Source organism: Haematobia irritans, chromosome 1 (assembly GCF_050003625.1).
Source record: "Haematobia irritans isolate KBUSLIRL chromosome 1, ASM5000362v1, whole genome shotgun sequence".
In the NCBI taxonomy this organism is placed as follows: domain Eukaryota; kingdom Metazoa; phylum Arthropoda; class Insecta; order Diptera; family Muscidae; genus Haematobia; species Haematobia irritans.
The window spans coordinates 96198022-96217274 of record NC_134397.1 but is presented as its reverse complement, the minus strand read 5'-3'; the positions used below and the strand labels follow the sequence as shown (position 1 = coordinate 96217274).

Sequence of the window (19253 nt, the reverse complement as noted above, 5' to 3'; positions counted from 1 at the left end):
TGGCGTCTGTGTTAAAGAAAAGTGGAATAGTTCACCAGACTTCAGTGCCCTATACTCCAGAGCAATACGGACTTGCCGAGAGGATGAACCGAGAGGATGATGGAAAAAGCTCGAGCGATGATGTCCGATGCTAACTTGCCGAAATTTTTCTGGGCGGAAGCTGTAAATTGTGCCAGTTACATAATAAACAGATCGCCACACTAAATGTTGAAAAATACCCCTGAAGAAATGTGGTCTGGATACAAACCAGACGTAAGTCATTTTAGGATTTTTGGTTGTTCGGTGATGTGTCATATTCCTAAACAAAAACGTCGAAAACTTGACGTTAAATCCGAAAAATGTATATTTGTGGGATATTCAACTACCTGAAAAGGTTATCGTGTATACAGTTGGAAACGCAAAGAAGTTTTTGTATGCCGCGACGTAGCATTCCATGAACACGATTTTCATTATTCCAATTCTTTAAATGAAAGTAATGAGAAAGAAAAAAATCCACCATAGTGATTTTGGATCATGTACATCAATGCCAGAAGATGTACATGAAGTGGGGGATTCGAGAGAGATTCCAAATGAGATTGAAAATGTTTTTTTCCAATGATGATATTTCAGCCGGTCAGCGGAGAAGTGAAAGAATTGCAAACCGAAAAGCCGCGGAGCAGAAACATATTTACGATGAGCCTGTGAATGTTGAAGATGCAATGAAAAGTTCTGAAAAGGATAAATGGATAGAGGCCATGAAAAGCGATTTAAGGTTCTTGAAGAAAACGATACTAGGAGTTTTGTAGAAAAGCCACATGGAGTAAATGTGATAAAGACCAAGTGGGTATACAAAAAGAAGAAGGAACCTGGCAACAACATACGATTTAAGGATAGACTGGTAGCCAAGGGTTTTACACAAAAAAAAAGACATAGATTACGACGAAACGTATTCGTCAATCCGTTTCTTAATGGTCTTGGCTGCAAAATATGATCTTGTAATACAACAAATGGATGCAGTGACAGCTTTTTTTACAGGGGAGCCTAAAAGAAAATATTTATATTGAAACTCCCGAAGGTGTTCAAGCGAAATCTGATGGTCAGGTTTTGAAACTCAATAAAGCCTTGTATGGCCTAAAACAATCGAGTTTAGTATGGAACATAAAATTGGACAAGGCATTACAAAAATTTGGATTGATAAGATCTAAAGTTGACCTTTGTATTTATATTCACAGAAAAGGAGCAACGATGACAATATTGGCCATCTACGTTGATGATATTTTGCTTTTTTGTAATGAGATTGCCTACCTAGAGGATTTAAAATCTCAACTCTTGACAGAATTCAAGATGAAGTTTTTGGGAGAAGCAAAACATTGTTTGGGCATTCGAATAACAAGAAAAGATGGTAATATTTATTTAGACCAGGAGGAATACATTGATGAGATGTTAAAGAAGTTTAATATGGAAAATTGTAATCCTGTATCAACTCCTATAGATGTAAATACGAAACTCTCAAAAGAAATGTCTCCTTAAACAGACGCCGAATTAAGGGAATGTCAGGTATACCCTATCAACAAGCAATAGACAGTTTACCCTATGCATCAAACTGTATTAGACCTCAAACAGTAAATAAACTCAGCACTTTCAACAATTGTCCAGGCAAAGCACACTGGTGCGCAGTCAAACGAGTTTTAAGATACTTGAAAGGGACAAAGAAAGCGAAATTAAAATTTTGTAAAAATGGTAACGAAGATTTGTTTGCATTTTCAGATTTTGATTGGGCAAGCGATTGTGATGAACGACGCTCAGTTACGGCAAACATTAATATCTTTCAAGGCGGATCAATATCTTGGGCATCTAAACATCAATGCACAATAGCTTTGTCAACCACTGAAGCCGAATATATGGCTCTTTCTGCTACAGTGCAAGTAATTTTATGGTTAGGAAATTTGGATAAAGAGCTTAATCCGAAGTTCAACGAAAAAGCTACCGTAATCTACTGTGGCAATCAAAGTGCAATTCATCTTGCATCGACCAGTAAATATTTGGCAAGATCCAAGCAGTAAATATTTGGCAAGATCGCCATAACTTTATACGTGAGAAAAGAGAGTCGAACATTGTTCAATTTGTTGGTATGAAAACCCAGGATATGGTAGCTGACAATTTAACGAAGGCTGTTCCTTCCAATAAACACCAATTTTGTTCAATTCAAATGGGAGTAGATTTTTTGTAAGTTTTGTTCGAGTGGGGGTGTTGAAAATAACACTGCTGTAAATATACTTGTGCGAACAAAACACGCATGCTTTGAGAATTAAATTTGTTTTTATATGTCAATAAATAATTTCATTATTACTTCTTTTCAAATCGTTCAACTATATAAGCGTGTTTTATTTATCTCTGCTAAAACTAAACATAAAATATTCTAACATATTAACATATGTGTCCCAAACATTTAATGCTAGTTTAGGAATATTACATTTTTGCACTTAAATATATTATGTTTAAAAATTGTGCCCGAAACACATTTTGTTTATATCGGAACATATGAAAAACATATTTTTCTAACAGTGTAGGTATAAATTCTGCAGGTCTATTTCTGCAGTCCTCTTATTTGGTTTATTATTTGGGAAAATTGCATCAAAACAGGTTTTTATACCTAAACCACATAGTGGTCAGGGTATAATAAGTTTGATCGTCCAAAAAATGTACCTACCAGAAATATTGATTTTAGGCCTCATAAAATATATACTGATCGACTCAGAATCACCTCCTGAGTCGATCTAGCGTTTGCTTTCCGTCCGTCCCTCTGTTTTTTGGGCACAAGGACGAACGCTATTGTATTTGGAAGAAATCGGATCAAATTTAGATATAGCTCCCATATATATGTATCGCTCGATTTCGACAAATGGGGTCACGTTGCACTTTTTTACTAACCGATCGTCGTCAAATTTAACACCAAAAAATCTTCTGTATCACCCTATAAGTCTGCAAAATTTCATCGAAATCGGTTCAGATTTAGATATAGCTCCCATATATATGTATCGCCCGATTTGGCCAAACTAGGTCATAAAACCCTTATTTATCAACCGATCTTACTCAAACTTGGCTAAATGTAATCTTCTATAGCACTTACTATATGTGCACAAAATCATCGAAATCGGTTCGGATTTACCTATAGCTCCCATATATATGTACCTCCCGATTTTTCTAAATTTGGCCTTAAAACCCTTATTTATCAACCGATCTTACTCAAAGTTGGCTAAATGTAATCTTCTATAGCACTAACTATATGTGCAAAAAATTGTCGATATCGGTTCAGATTGAGATATAGCTTCCATATATATGTATAGCCCGATTTTCCCAAATTTGGTCATAGAACCCTTATTTATTATCCGATCTTACTCAAAGTTGGCTAGATCCAGTCCTCTATAGTACTAACGGTATGTGCAAAATTTAATTGAACTCGGTTCAGATGTAGATATAGCTCCCATATATATATCGCAAGATTTTGAAAAATTTGCCCCTAATAGCTTTATGTTTGACCATAGAGGCCTCATTTCTTAACTGATCTTACTCAACTTTTGCACAAGGTAACCTTTTGTGGTATTTATCAAATTGGTTCAGATTTACATATAGCTTCCATATATATGTATCGCTCGATTTCCCCAAATTTGGCCATAATACTCTTATTTATTAACCAATGTTACTCAAATTTCAAATTTTGATGTACTATACGTACTTGTAGCTCTTACATAAGAATATTGTCCGATTTTTATAAATTTGGATTTATTACCCACACTAATTGAGCGATTTTCTCTTTTTTAATAATGGGCTCAATATTAGTGGCATACTAACCCCGTAGGTGCAATATCAACTACAGCAAGAGTTGCTAGATGTAGAAGAAGAGGCGTCTTGTAGGGACGTAAGGCCACAATGTAGCGACATTTTGTAATAAGGTTTACATTCTGGTGGCTCTAGAGGAGGAAATTAGAAGCCGACAAGGCTTGATCTTTAACAATGTGTGGTAACAACAGTTACCACTCGTGCCAAAAAAAATCTAACAAATTTTGAAGTTTACCACAAATCTACCAAACAAATATTTCTATAGAAATTTTTGCCAAAACTTTATTCCTGTAGAAAATTTTGTCAACATTTTATTTCTATAGAAAATTTTGTCAAAATTGTATTTCTATAGAAATTTTTTTGCAAAATATTATTTCTATAAAGTTTTTTTTTTCAAAATGTTATTTCTATGGAATTTTTTCCCAAAATTTTATTTCAATAGAATTTATTATCAAAATTTTATTTCTGTAGAAAAATTTCTCAAAAAAATTAGTTACTAGATACTTTTTCAAAATTTTATTTCTATAGAGATTAAAAAAATACTATTTTTTGTAGAATTCTACTAACTGTGGCATCCGTGGTGGTAATACAAACTTTTTTTCTGTTGTTATATATATATATATATATATATATATATATATATATATATATATATATATATATATATATATATATATATATATATATATATATATATATATATATATATATATATATATATATATATATATATATATATATATATATATATATATATATATATATATATATATATATATATATATATATATATTTATTATATTTAAATTTAACGAAAAATATTGTAGGGAAAATTGTTTGGGAATGTATGGGAAAGTAGGGGACTTTTTTTGTTCTTATAGGGTAAACCGAACATTTTCCCTGGCAACACTGACTATGAGCTATATATTGAGACAAAGCACCCATAAACATATACCCCTTAATTTTCTTAAATATGCAACCGCGGTTTAACTCCCAGACCTCTATCAATGTTACCCCACATATGCTTATGATTACTAATTCAGTAAGGGTGGTTTAGGGTATGATATAGTCGGCCCCGCCAGACTTTCTACTTTACTTACTTGTTTTTTATAAGAAAAGATCGCCCATTTTATACGTAACATATTGAAGTATAATGATATACGAAATAGCATAAAACAGTGAAAATTAATAGGTATTGTCCAGAAAAAAAATATTTTACAATTTTATCAAAGAGTTAAAGAAGGGTACACGCAGAGAAGAAACATGATTGTCACAATCATATTCGAAGAGCAAAATAATATGATAGCAGCTATTTTTGCGGCGACCATGTAACATTTTAACCTGCAACCATGTTAACTATTGTCCTCATCTAAAATGTTATTATATTGATAAAAAGAATTTTGTTTCCATTAAAAGACAATGGTCACGATCTAAAATGTTATGTTATTCGTCAAAAATGTTTTCCTTCTAATTAAAAGAACATGGTCACAACCTAAAATCTTTTGATTTTTATGAAAAAACTTTTTTCGTCGTCGAAAAAAAGACGCCACTTGAGAAAAGAAAACACAAAATCAACTTTGTTTATTTGTTTTTATTTATTTACAAACTAATTCATTGTTTATTTGTATTTATAATGTCGTGCACACAAACATCACATATTTTTACACACTCAATTTTCGTTCAATTTCAACAATAAGTAATCATTCCATATTTACTTCGTGCCCATCAAATGTACAAACGCAGACATCATGTAACCGCAAATAAAAATAAATTATACCATATATCAAAATGCAGAACAAAAACCAGGTAAATTTTTTTCAATTACACTTTCTTTTTTTGTATTCACATAAAACCACGTGCCATTTCTGAATAAATAAATTAACACAAAACACAATAATTCCGTATTCTCCGTCCATTCCAAGAAACAATCAACACACGACTGACGCGCAAAATGAAAATCGTGCACGGATGAAAAAGACTGTTTTTCATATGTTTGGCTATAAACATTATATGTTTGGAACACAAATTTTTAAACACAATATTTTTGAGTGCAAGCATATAATGTTCATAAACTAGCATAACATGTTTGCGACATATATGTTAATATGTTAGAACATATTATGTTTAGGACATAAAATGTTTGTAAATATAATATGCTTGGATGCAAACATATATTAATTTAGAAATAGCCTATAAACATATATGTGTTTAGTAGCTTGGAGCGCTATTTAACAGGGAGCGATATTGAATTAAGTTGGTGGTTGTTGCTTGTTATTACAAAATTAACATTTTATTTTTCCTTGGGCAATTGATCAGCTACTTCTCTGATCCTTACAAACTGTGTGGTCCGCTGTTCGAATCCCCGTCCGGCAAAAGGTAAAATTAAAATAAAAAAAATCATACAATTGAATAATTTCTTCTACAATGTTTGTATTACAGAAAAAGGTGCTAAGAACTAAAAAATCTCGTGGAAGTGAGAAAGATGTGGGGGAATATACAATTGGGCAGAGACAAAATTTTGAGCATTCAGGTCGAAAACCTATGTTGTTAGCACCTATATTACCTGTTTATTTTCATAATTCATTATGATTGTAAATATATAAATAAATAAATAAAATTTTGAGCACAATATTGTTTGGGAGAATTTTTTTAAGCATATAATATTTTTGGGTGCAAAATGCTTCCAAACATATTATATGTTCACATAATAACATATTGTTTTTTGGAAGACGACATTATTGAATTTGGATGCAAAAATACAAAATGTTTGGAACTTAGACTACCCAAACATATATTGTTTAGACCAATATGCTTTCAAACATATTATATATTGGAAGAGATCAAACATATAAATGTTTGGGCAATACCCAAAAATATATATGCTTGAAGCAAAATATGTTTGGGAGTATATGTTACAGAAGCGATTTTTTGTGAGGGTGTAGACATGTCTATACGTAAACTATAAAAATACTTTTTTCTCTGAAAAAAAGTAAAAAAAATTTAATGGTCAGGTACATGATTTTCCTGACCATATAATGGTCTCAAATTCTATCATTTAAATAATAGAACATGTTTGCGGCATTTGAGAACCATTTAAATGCTTATTGCCAACATATATTTTTCTCCGCTCGAAAATTATTTTTACAAAGACAAAATACATGGTTTTCGGGACAATTACATACTCTAAATAAGCATTAAATGGATGCTGCAAACATGTCCAAACATGTTTTTTCTGTGCGTGTAGATCTTAGAATAATGTTTTGCAACTTACCAAGGAATTATTAAATGATTGGTAAGCTATTAATCGTTTATGAATGCTATTTTTAACGAAATACTCCTTCAGTCGTTTGTAAACGTCGACTAACTTTTTATGAATACGGCTGTAAGTCTATAGATCTTGCAAATGTCTAACAAATTTTGTCCAGACCGGATCAGATTTAAATGTATGTATATGGGAACATAAACCTTTATACACGGATGAAAAAGACTGTTTTTCATATGTTTGGCTATAAACATTATATGTTTGGAACACAAATTTTTAAACACAATATTTTTGAGTGCAAGCATATAATGTTCATAAACTAGCATAACATGTTTGGGACATATATGTTAATATGTTAGAACATATTATGTTTGGGACATAAAATGTTAGTAAATATAATATGCTTGGATGCAAACATATATTAATTTAGAAATAGCCTATAAACATATATGTGTTTAGTAGCTTGGAGCGCTATTTAACAGGGAGCGATATTGAATTAAGTTGGTGGTTGTTGCTTGTTATTACAAAATTAACATTTTATTTTTCCTTGGGCAATTGATCAGCTACTTCTCTGATCCTTACAAACTGTGTGGTCCGCTGTTCGAATCCCCGTCCGGCAAAAGGTAAAATTAAAATAAAAAAATCATACAATTGAATAATTTCTGTATTACAGAAAAAGGTGCTAAGAACTAAAAAATCTGGTGGAAGTGAGAAAGATGTGGGGGAATATACAATTGGGCAGAAACAAAATTTTGAGCATTCAGGTCGAAAACCTATGTTGTTAGCACCTATATTACCTGTTTATTTTCATAATTCATTATGATTGTAAATATATAAATAAATAAATAAAATTTTGAGCACAATATTGTTTGGGAGAATTTTTTTAAGCATATAATATTTTTGGGTGCAAAATGCTTCCAAACATATTATATGTTCACATAATAACATATTGTTTTTTGGAAGACGACATTATTGAATTTGGATGCAAAAATACAAAATGTTTGGAACTTAGACTACCCAAACATATATTGTTTAGACCAATATGCTTTCAAACATATTATATATTGGAAGAGATCAAACATATAAATGTTTGGGCAATACCCAAAAATATATATGCTTGAAGCAAAATATGTTTGGGAGTATATGTTACAGAAGCGATTTTTTGTGAGGGTGTAGACATGTCTATACGTAAACTATAAAAATACTTTTTTCTCTGAAAAAAAGTAAAAAAAATTTAATGGTCAGGTACATGATTTTCCTGACCATATAATGGTCTCAAATTCTATCATTTAAATAATAGAACATGTTTGCGGCATTTGAGAACCATTTAAATGCTTATTGCCAACATATATTTTTCTCCGCTCGAAAATTATTTTTACAAAGACAAAATACATGGTTTTCGGGACAATTACATACTCTAAATAAGCATTAAATGGATGCTGCAAACATGTCCAAACATGTTTTTTCTGTGCGTGTAGATCTTAGAATAATGTTTTGCAACTTACCAAGGAATTATTAAATGATTGGTAAGCTATTAATCGTTTATGAATGCTATTTTTAACGAAATACTCCTTCAGTCGTTTGTAAACGTCGACTAACTTTTTATGAATACGGCTGTAAGTCTATAGATCTTGCAAATGTCTAACAAATTTTGTCCAGACCGGATCAGATTTAAATGTATGTATATGGGAACATAAACCTTTATACACGGATGAAAAAGACTGTTTTTCATATGTTTGGCTATAAACATTATATGTTTGGAACACAAATTTTTAAACACAATATTTTTGAGTGCAAGCATATAATGTTCATAAACTAGCATAACATGTTTGGGACATATATGTTAATATGTTAGAACATATTATGTTTGGGACATAAAATGTTAGTAAATATAATATGCTTGGATGCAAACATATATTAATTTAGAAATAGCCTATAAACATATATGTGTTTAGTAGCTTGGAGCGCTATTTAACAGGGAGCGATATTGAATTAAGTTGGTGGTTGTTGCTTGTTATTACAAAATTAACATTTTATTTTTCCTTGGGCAATTGATCAGCTACTTCTCTGATCCTTACAAACTGTGTGGTCCGCTGTTCGAATCCCCGTCCGGCAAAAGGTAAAATTAAAATAAAAAAATCATACAATTGAATAATTTCTGTATTACAGAAAAAGGTGCTAAGAACTAAAAAATCTGGTGGAAGTGAGAAAGATGTGGGGGAATATACAATTGGGCAGAAACAAAATTTTGAGCATTCAGGTCGAAAACCTATGTTGTTAGCACCTATATTACCTGTTTATTTTCATAATTCATTATGATTGTAAATATATAAATAAATAAATAAAATTTTGAGCACAATATTGTTTGGGAGAATTTTTTTTAAGCATATAATATTTTTGGGTGCAAAATGCTTCCAAACATATTATATGTTCACATAATAACATATTGTTTTTTGGAAGACAACATTATTGAATTTGGATGCAAAAATACAAAATGTTTGGAACTTAGACTACCCAAACATATATTGTTTAGACCAATATGCTTTCAAACATATTATATATTGGAAGAGATCAACCATATAAATGTTTGGGCAATACCCAAAAATGTATATGCTTGAAGCAAAATATGTTTGGGAGTATATGTTACAGAAGCGATTTTTTGTGAGCGTGTATATAGCAATCAAAAAATTCGAAGGATTTGAGATGATATCGAAAATGTAAATTTACAAAGTGGGACAGGGTGTATTATAGTAGGCCCCGCTCGACTTTAAACTTTCGTTACATGATGGTTTTTTCGTTGTCTTTTAAGCTTCCAATGCCCGGACTTACAGGGTTAATAGAGACTTTGCAGTATATTCTGCAATTATTTCATATGGAAGTCCAATCTGGTTTAATATATCTCCATCATATGTTATATGGAAAGGATACGAGTTTTCGAAAGGAAACGAGTTTGAACTTCATTATTTAGGTCAACACACAGTACATATCAAATAGAAGGCTTTATGATGAGGCGAATGTAATAAGGATAGACAATGTCATTATTCGTTTGATCAGGAATTACATTGTAAGATGCACTACATGTACTACGAATAATTTGATATTGGCTCCAATCATGTGGATGATCAATATAAAATAGACACGAAAAGTAAAGGATGGGTCCCTCCAGAGGCATTCTTGTACCTCGATAAAAAAAGATCATTCAGAAAGAAATTGTCTTGCCTGTGATTTATGACCATTATAGAAGGCCAATATCAATGTATTGATTGTACAAATTATTTATGTAGATAACAATTTTAGATTTAGCACTAGCATATCTAATATAGATCTGTATTCCTCTCATAAACCTTCACCAAAACAGTATTGGTGGCTAATTATTTAAAATTATATTATAAGTTCCTTGTTTTTAAATTTCTGACTTAATCCTCTAAAATACATCTAAATGTGGTGTTTTTTCGCAAAAATTGTTCATTGCAAAAACATTACAACAGAATTACAAACATGTAAGAATAATACTATTATCATTTTTTCCAAATGAATACCTCCACCATAGTTATTGTACTCGAGAGCCCGACTAAGAGACATAGTCTCTTATTGTTGAAGAAAACAGTATTTACTATAGGTTATTATAGTTATACGTTATATGAAAATTTTGAAACAATAAACACGTACAAAAAATTATTATTTTTGTATTTGTGTGACAAACTCCGAAAATATCAGTCATTTGGCAAAACATGGGGCTTTAGAGGGTTGAGTTAATTTAACGCTCAACGACGCCTGTACTCAAGAACACTTCAGTACAGAATCGAATCGTTAAACTTTTCATACAATAAAATAACTTGCCCTTGTTAAAATTGTATATCAGGCACTCCATCCAACATACGATTTGCTATCACATTGAGGACCGGAAAAGGGCTGGCAAAGTTTAAAAAAATCAATCTGGCATATACAAGTGGCTGGGAGTATAGATTTTGAATTAATATACCAATATTCCAAGAATGGCTATAATAAATAAAAAAGCATCATGTGTTTTTAGTTGCCGAAAATGATACCCATAAAACCTATAGACGGGATATACCACGAATGAGTCGACAGTTATTTGTAACGTTCACGTAAGTTTCAACTATGCCACTTCTCCTTGCTAATAAAATATAATGTGATAAGGGATGACATTAACCACTTTGAGTACTATTATTTCTCAAAAAGATATGGAAAGGAATGGGTTTAAATGAGGATAGAGAATTCTACACATCATTACTCTTTATCGCTCAATATTTCTGTATATTATAAGTATAAACATGATGGTGATTTTCTCGAATTCAATGCAACAAATGAAACAAAATAACTATTATCCTTTGCAGAGAGGAAGAAATCAAGCATCTAGCTACGAAAAGGCTAACACAAATCCTGTTGTTCACTCACAGAAAAATTATTTGTTTGTAGTTAAATTTGATTATTTTTGCGAAATTTTCCACAGCCCAATGAAAATTTCGTTTTTTTAAGTATGTCTCAAACATTTTAAGAACTAAACGTGAGTATAAAGTTTAATGACCGTACACATAAGTTCAATATGAACTAAAGCAAATGAAAATTTTCGTACGATTCCCAAAAATAGTAAGAATGAACTACTGTATGGTTAAAATGGTCATGATTTGGCGCCAATGATTTTCTTCTTTAATTTTAGTTAATTACTTCTTGTATGAGAGGGTGTAATTTCCAGAACTGCAGTTAAAAAGTACAACGGGGCAATAAATTTTCCTGGTTTTAACAACGCTTTGTGGATATCTCAAAATGTGGAGTAAAATTTAGTTCAATTTTCGTACGAGTTAGTTTATTCTTCCTATAAAACAGTTTACTTTTTTTCGGCGCTGTCAGATTACCAAATCTAATTATTTGCCGATATTTACCAGTTTCATGTTTTGCATGCTTATGAAGATTAATTTGGAATGGGTTTAATGATGGGTATATGTTATATCCACAGCAAAGCCTAACCAAAAGATCAATAAAAATTCGCTACACCGATTTCGCTTTGAGTATTTCGGATTTGAACAAATAATAATAAATTCTCAACTTCCACACCTTTAAAAGGCTTTAGGCGAGTTTTAAATTCGATTATCCTAATTGGGAAGAGTCTGAAAATTATGGAATAATATAAACGAAAAATTTATATTTTTATTATAAATTACACTGATTTACAAAATATTTTTTTTCATATACATTTGATGGGAGGTGACTTTTCTTATGTATTTTGATCTGTTGAATTCGAAAATGAAGGTCAAAATTTTTATGGAACAGTTTTTAGGATACAGATCTCATTTATAAAATTTTAATTCTCTTTTCGCGGTTTATTAATGAAGGTACTCACATACAAACAAATGCCAGTTTAAAAATCCAAATTATAATAGATACTTCAAAGCACAAAATGTTTTCTTAATTAAAAAAAAAAAAACAAACTTTAAACCAAAGACGCTAAATCCTCAAAATAAGCCTATATTTGAAGCGTTTTTATCTTAAATCTAAATTTTCAATATTTCAGTTAATAATAAAAATGCTTTATTTTGTCAAGCTTGAGATCTGTTTTGTTTTTATTCTTTTCAATTCATCCGTCCTAATATTTCGCAATTTTCTTTGAATTGCTTCATCAGAGGTGTATGATCTATAAACATTTGTTATAATATTAATTAATCAATTAAGTTTAAATTCATTAATTATCTATAAACATTTGTTATAATATTAATTAATTAAGTTTAAATTAAACAATTAATACAAATTTCACATACATAGTACATCACAAAACATCTTATTCTAAACATCGTCTACCAGGCTATCATAACTGTCAAGTCGTAGCTATTATCTCTAACTTACATATGCGTCAATCACTACACAAAATTCTTATTAGAGCATCACTGCTCTCGTCAGCTTTCGCTATTGCACTGTTGGCTGATGTTGTTGTTCGAATTGTTCTTTGCCTGTCGATGATCATTTTTGCATACCATATGTCTGTATATGTGGGCGATGTTGTCTGTATCTGTTTTGTAATTCATTCTTCTTTTTGTTGGTACATTATTGATGTGCAGCATTTCTAATGTGTATCTTTTGTTGGTATTATTTTCTTGCTGTAATATGCGGACATCATTGAAGTTTGGTTGATGTTTGGTTGTTGCACAGTGGGCTGCCAACGCGGTTTTTTGTAGTTTAGAATTGCTGCGAGTTTTTATATCAGATTTATGACCTGATATTCTTGTTTTTAATTTGTTTTTTGTGGTTCCAATATACACCATTTTACATTTTTCTACTGAATTTCCTTCGCATGGAATTTCATAAATCACATTCGGTGTTTCCGTTTTTGGAATTTTGTCCTTGATGTTGGTAAATAATTTTTTAACTGTATTATTGGATTTGTGTGCTAAGTCATATTTGTTCTTGTCAAAAATGTTGGATTTCGTTATTCTTTCCGATATTCCTGGTATATATATTAAAGATTTGAAAATTTTCTCTGTCGGTTTTTCAATGTCTCTTTTTTCCGTGCGTGGTTTAAAGGATGTTATTAAATTCTTGATTATGTTCTTAGGGAAATTATTCTCTTCTAGTATCCTTTGTAGTATTTTCTTGTTGTCTTGATGGAATCGTTTGTCACTGATGGAAAGAACTCTGTCAATTAGATTTTGGGCTGTATTAATTATTATTCTCTTAGGATGTTTTGAATAAAAATTCATAATTCTCCCTGACGCCGTGTTTTTCTGATACCAGTTCACAGTTATATTTTTCTTATTTCTAAGTATCAATATGTCCAAATATGGTAATTTTCCGTCTTCTTCCAGTTCCATAGTAAATCGGATGTTGCTGTGGTAGTTGTTGAGTGTTGTCAGGGTTCTTTCAATTTCCGTTTCCTTAATGATAGCAAATAAGTCGTCCACATATTTAGTTATTATTTTTGGTTTTTGTGTAAGTTTCCTCAAACTTTCGTCCAGTAGTTTTTCCATCATTATGTCCGCCACGATGGGGGAAGCTGGAGATCCCATAGGTAACCCTCTTTTCTGTTTGTATATTTTGCCGTCATATTGAAAATATCTATTATCCATTATACAAAATTTAAGTACTTTGACAAATAAATTCTTTGACATGTTCGTATGTAAACTTATTTCGTCCCATCTATCGACTATGGTTTTTATAGCGAGATCTACTGGCACACTGGGAAAAAGTGATATTACGTCAAAAGAGATCAGCTTTTCGTCCTTTTCTATGGTCAAGTTTTTTATCTTATCTTTAAATTGTCTTGAGTCCTTTACATTATATGTAGATTCTTTAGTCAGGTTCTTTAATATATTTACTAAATATTTATTCATATTCGCTGCTGGTGCGTTGATCGAAGAACATATGGGCCTTAATGGGAAGTCCTCCTTATGTATTTTCGGTAAACCATAAAGTCTTGGTGCCGTTGCGATTTCTGTCTTCAGTCTTCTCATTTCAAATTCTGATAAAACCTTATTCCTAAATAATTCTTCTACAAGTTAATTGTTCTTTTTTTGTAGGGATTGTGTCGGATCCTTGTTAATCCTTTGATACGACATCATGTCGTCAACAATTTGTCGCATTCTAATTTTGTAGTCTTCTTTTTCCATGGCTACTGTAGTATTACCCTTGTCCGCATTCAAAATTAAAATGTTTTTATTTTTCTTTAAAAATTTTTTTGTTCGTTCCACTGTGTTCATAATGAATATATCTCTTCCATTTTGGCTCATTTTGTTCATATGATTGTCTACTGTTGTTGCGAATTTTATTCTGGCTGTCTCCTGTTCTTCTTTGTTATTATTAGTTTGTATTAGATTTTCTCCATCTGCTATATATTTCTCCATCTGCTATATAGCAGATGGAGAAAATCTAATACAAACTAATAATAACAAAGAAGAACAGGAGACAGCCAGAATAAAATTCGCAACAACAGTAGACAATCATATGAACAAAATGAGCCAAAATGGAAGAGATATATTCATTATGAACACAGTGGAACGAACAAAAAAATTTTTAAAGAAAAATAAAAACATTTTAATTTTGAATGCGGACAAGGGTAATACTACAGTAGCCATGGAAAAAGAAGACTACAAAATTAGAATGCGACAAATTGTTGACGACATGATGTCGTATCAAAGGATTAACAAGGATCCGACACAATCCCTACAAAAAAAGAACAATGAACTTGTAGAAGAATTATTTAGGAATAAGGTTTTATCAGAATTTGAAATGAGAAGACTGAAGACAGAAATCGCAACGGCACCAAGACTTTATGGTTTACCGAAAATACATAAGGAGGACTTCCCATTAAGGCCCATATGTTCTTCGATCAACGCACCAGCAGCGAATATGAATAAATATTTAGTAAATATATTAAAGAACCTGACTAAAGAATCTACATATAATGTAAAGGACTCAAGACAATTTAAAGATAAGATAAAAAACTTGACCATAGAAAAGGACGAAAAGCTGATCTCTTTTGACGTAATATCACTTTTTCCCAGTGTGCCAGTAGATCTCGCTATAAAAACCATAGTCGATAGATGGGACGAAATAAGTTTACATACGAACATGTCAAAGAATTTATTTGTCAAAGTACTTAAATTTTGTATAATGGATAATAGATATTTTCAATATGACGGCAAAATATACAAACAGAAAAGAGGGTTACCTATGGGATCTCCAGCTTCCCCCATCGTGGCGGACATAATGATGGAAAAACTACTGGACGAAAGTTTGAGGAAACTTACACAAAAACCAAAAATAATAACTAAATATGTGGACGACTTATTTGCTATCATTAAGGAAACGGAAATTGAAAGAACCCTGACAACACTCAACAACTACCACAGCAACATCCGATTTACTATGGAACTGGAAGAAGACGGAAAATTACCATATTTGGACATATTGATACTTAGAAATAAGAAAAATATAACTGTGAACTGGTATCAGAAAAACACGGCGTCAGGGAGAATTATGAATTTTTATTCAAAACATCCTAAGAGAATAATAATTAATACAGCCCAAAATCTAATTGACAGAGTTCTTTCCATCAGTGACAAACGATTCCATCAAGACAACAAGAAAATACTACAAAGGATACTAGAAGAGAATAATTTCCCTAAGAACATAATCAAGAATTTAATAACATCCTTTAAACCACGCACGGAAAAAAGAGACATTGAAAAACCGACAGAGAAAATTTTCAAATCTTTAATATATATACCAGGAATATCGGAAAGAATAACGAAATCCAACATTTTTGACAAGAACAAATATGACTTAGCACACAAATCCAATAATACAGTTAAAAAATTATTTACCAACATCAAGGACAAAATTCCAAAAACGGAAACACCGAATGTGATTTATGAAATTCCATGCGAAGGAAATTCAGTAGAAAAATGTAAAATGGTGTATATTGGAACCACAAAAAACAAATTAAAAACAAGAATATCAGGTCATAAATCTGATATAAAAACTCGCAGCAATTCTAAACTACAAAAAACCGCGTTGGCAGCCCACTGTGCAACAACCAAACATCAACCAAACTTCAATGATGTCCGCATATTACAGCAAGAAAATAATACCAACAAAAGATACACATTAGAAATGCTGCACATCAATAATGTACCAACAAAAAGAAGAATGAATTACAAAACAGATACAGACAACATCGCCCACATATACAGACATATGGTATGCAAAAATGATCATCGACAGGCAAAGAACAATTCGAACAACAACATCAGCCAACAGTGCAATAGCGAAAGCTGACGAGAGCAGTGATGCTCTAATAAGAATTTTGTGTAGTGATTGACGCATATGTAAGTTAGAGATAATAGCTACGACTTGACAGTTATGATAGCCTGGTAGACGATGTTTAGAATAAGATGTTTTGTGATGTACTATGTATGTGAAATTTGTATTAATTGTTTAATTTAAACTTAATTAATTAATATTATAACAAATGTTTATAGATAATTAATGAATTTAAACTTAATTGATTAATTAATATTATAACAAATGTTTATAGATCATACACCTCTGATGAAGCAATTCAAAGAAAATTGCGAAATATTAGGACGGATGAATTGAAAAGAATAAAAACAAAACAGATCTCAAGCTTGACAAAATAAAGCATTTTTATTAAAACAGAAAAAGATCGAATAAGAAACCAAATATTTCAGTTAATTTAAGGACAATTTCTTTAAATCAAAAATGTATTTCTTTACTTTAAGGAAAATAAGCTTTTGTTTGACTTTAACGGAGGACAACAATTTACAAAATGTGTGTCCTAAATTTAATGAAATTTCATTATTTTTAAGAAATTTGTCCTTAATATTTTGTAAAATTCGCATCCTAAAATTTAGATTGCGTAATCTTTAATATCACGTAACCTCTCATCAAATGTACATTTTCAGTGTAAACTAGTGTTATAATTGCAGTTTTTGGACATTTAGCTTTACCTATTTTTTATTTCCCATATGTATAAAATTTTTTAACTCCCAATGGTTTTCTTTTCTGGGCAACGAAATTTAAGACAAGCAAGGTTTTCAATTTTAGAGAAAACCGTTGAATCGCTTATCATAAAAGCACTTTACAACTTGAAAGTATTTATTACTGATTTACTGAAATCCATTTATGGTTTTAATTAGAAAATTTTCGGTGATAATTTTTGGTGCGTAGCGTGGTTATAAGAAATTTTTGCACTGCTAAATAAAATCATGAACTTTGTGTATGTGATGAAAACCGGTTTATTGAAGTAAACTCAATAGAATCAATACTAACTATAACTAAACTAATTGATCGTTTTGAGTGTATTGTACTATGATATTGTCTACTCCATACACTGAAAAAAATATTGTCGTGAGGTCAATGATTTCATGTCCTTAAAATACGAATGCAAATTTTGCTTAGCATAGAAGACACATTTCTCTAATATAAAGATTTTTTCCTTGTCCTAAAGTCAATAAACTTTTCAATGAAGTCGTATCGTCCTAATAATTAAGTGATTTGGCTTAAAAATGGGTATCATAACATGAAAGAAAAAATTTTGGGCTAAGGTCAACTTGACTTTAATAATTCAGAAAAATTCTTTAAAATTAATGAAATTGTCTTTAAATTAGTTGTCTTTTTGCATCTTGACTACAAAGCAAAAAAATCGTTAAAAAAATTCTACTGGAAGTCGAGTCTGAATTTGGAAAATAAAGTTGTAGTTAAATCGTTTTTAAAGGACTTTGATAGCATATGAAGAAAAAAAGCAGAAAAAACGAAAAATTAAAATTTGCTTCTTAGAAGCAAGTACACAAAACCCAAATTTAAAAGAGAATTGTGTCTTAAAAGTTTCCTTACTTATATTCTCCGCTTCTTTGGCTCAGAATCAATACAAAAATTGTTAAAGTAAAGACAAAATCTTTGGAACCGGGCATGCGTTTTTTTCAGTGTAGTAAAAAATTAACTGATTGATGGTAAAATGTGTCATTGGGGCCAAACAACTCTCATTTTAACTACACTGTAGTAAAAATATATAATCTTCAACGATCTCATTGCTATTATGGACAATGATTTTCTTAGTTTTTGTTTTAGAACGCAATTTTGAGACTCTTTTTTACCGAACGTCGCACAGAGGGGTGAAATAGCAAAAAATGGATATTAATTGAAAAATTAAATTTTTTTTGTTTTGTTTTTTTGAAAAATACTTAGTATCCGATTAAGTTAAGTAATTTTTGAGCTATACGCACACAATAGTATTTTTTGAAATTCGGTACATTTCGGAGCTTAATATATAGTTTTTTGCAAGCCAAAAGTAATACTTTCACACCCAGAAAAAAGTGACCCCTTCTTTAAGTTAAAATGAACTCATTGTGAAGAAAGTTGAACTTCGTATAGCGCCAAAGACATTTTTATTTGTTTGAACGATGTGATTTTCGTAGAAATTAGGTATAATGCATTCCATATATTAGTTAACATTTTCCTATATTTATGTACCACAATACTACAGAATGAACAAAATTAACTGATTTGAATGCATATATGGAATGATTTTATTGAAATTTTTTCATTCATTTGGACAAATCTTACATATTTGTGGTAAAACTTTTACTTCATAATTAGAACTGCTTACCTTCGTTTTTAAATACAATTTTATTTATTTATA

At 30.8% G+C, this 19253-nt stretch overlaps 3 protein-coding genes across 3 annotated transcripts; 2 read left to right on the top strand and 1 right to left on the bottom strand.

Annotated features, from left to right (window-relative positions):
- Positions 1 to 1529: 1529 nt before the first annotated feature.
- On the top strand, positions 1530 to 2042 carry LOC142228731 (uncharacterized). Its single transcript, XM_075299235.1, has one exon. The coding sequence runs from the start codon at positions 1530 to 1532 to the stop codon at positions 2040 to 2042; it is 513 nt and encodes a 170-aa protein (XP_075155350.1).
- A 10951-nt stretch (positions 2043 to 12993) lies between these two features.
- Positions 12994 to 14544, bottom strand: LOC142228723 (uncharacterized). The gene has a single exon (XM_075299224.1). It carries the CDS (start codon positions 14542 to 14544, stop codon positions 12994 to 12996), a length of 1551 nt encoding a protein of 516 aa, XP_075155339.1.
- A 619-nt stretch (positions 14545 to 15163) lies between these two features.
- On the top strand, positions 15164 to 16870 carry LOC142228714 (uncharacterized). The gene has a single exon (XM_075299213.1). It carries the CDS (start codon positions 15164 to 15166, stop codon positions 16868 to 16870), a length of 1707 nt encoding a protein of 568 aa, XP_075155328.1.
- Positions 16871 to 19253: the final 2383 nt, after the last annotated feature.

What these genes read in the sequence shown, in the direction of transcription:
- LOC142228731 (XM_075299235.1), top strand. Translation starts at nt 1,530, where the DNA reads ATGTCAGGTATACCCTATCAACAAGCAATAGACAGTTTACCCTATGCA.
- LOC142228723 (XM_075299224.1), bottom strand. Translation starts at nt 14,544, where the DNA reads ATGAGAAGACTGAAGACAGAAATCGCAACGGCACCAAGACTTTATGGT.
- LOC142228714 (XM_075299213.1), top strand. Translation starts at nt 15,164, where the DNA reads ATGGAAAAAGAAGACTACAAAATTAGAATGCGACAAATTGTTGACGAC.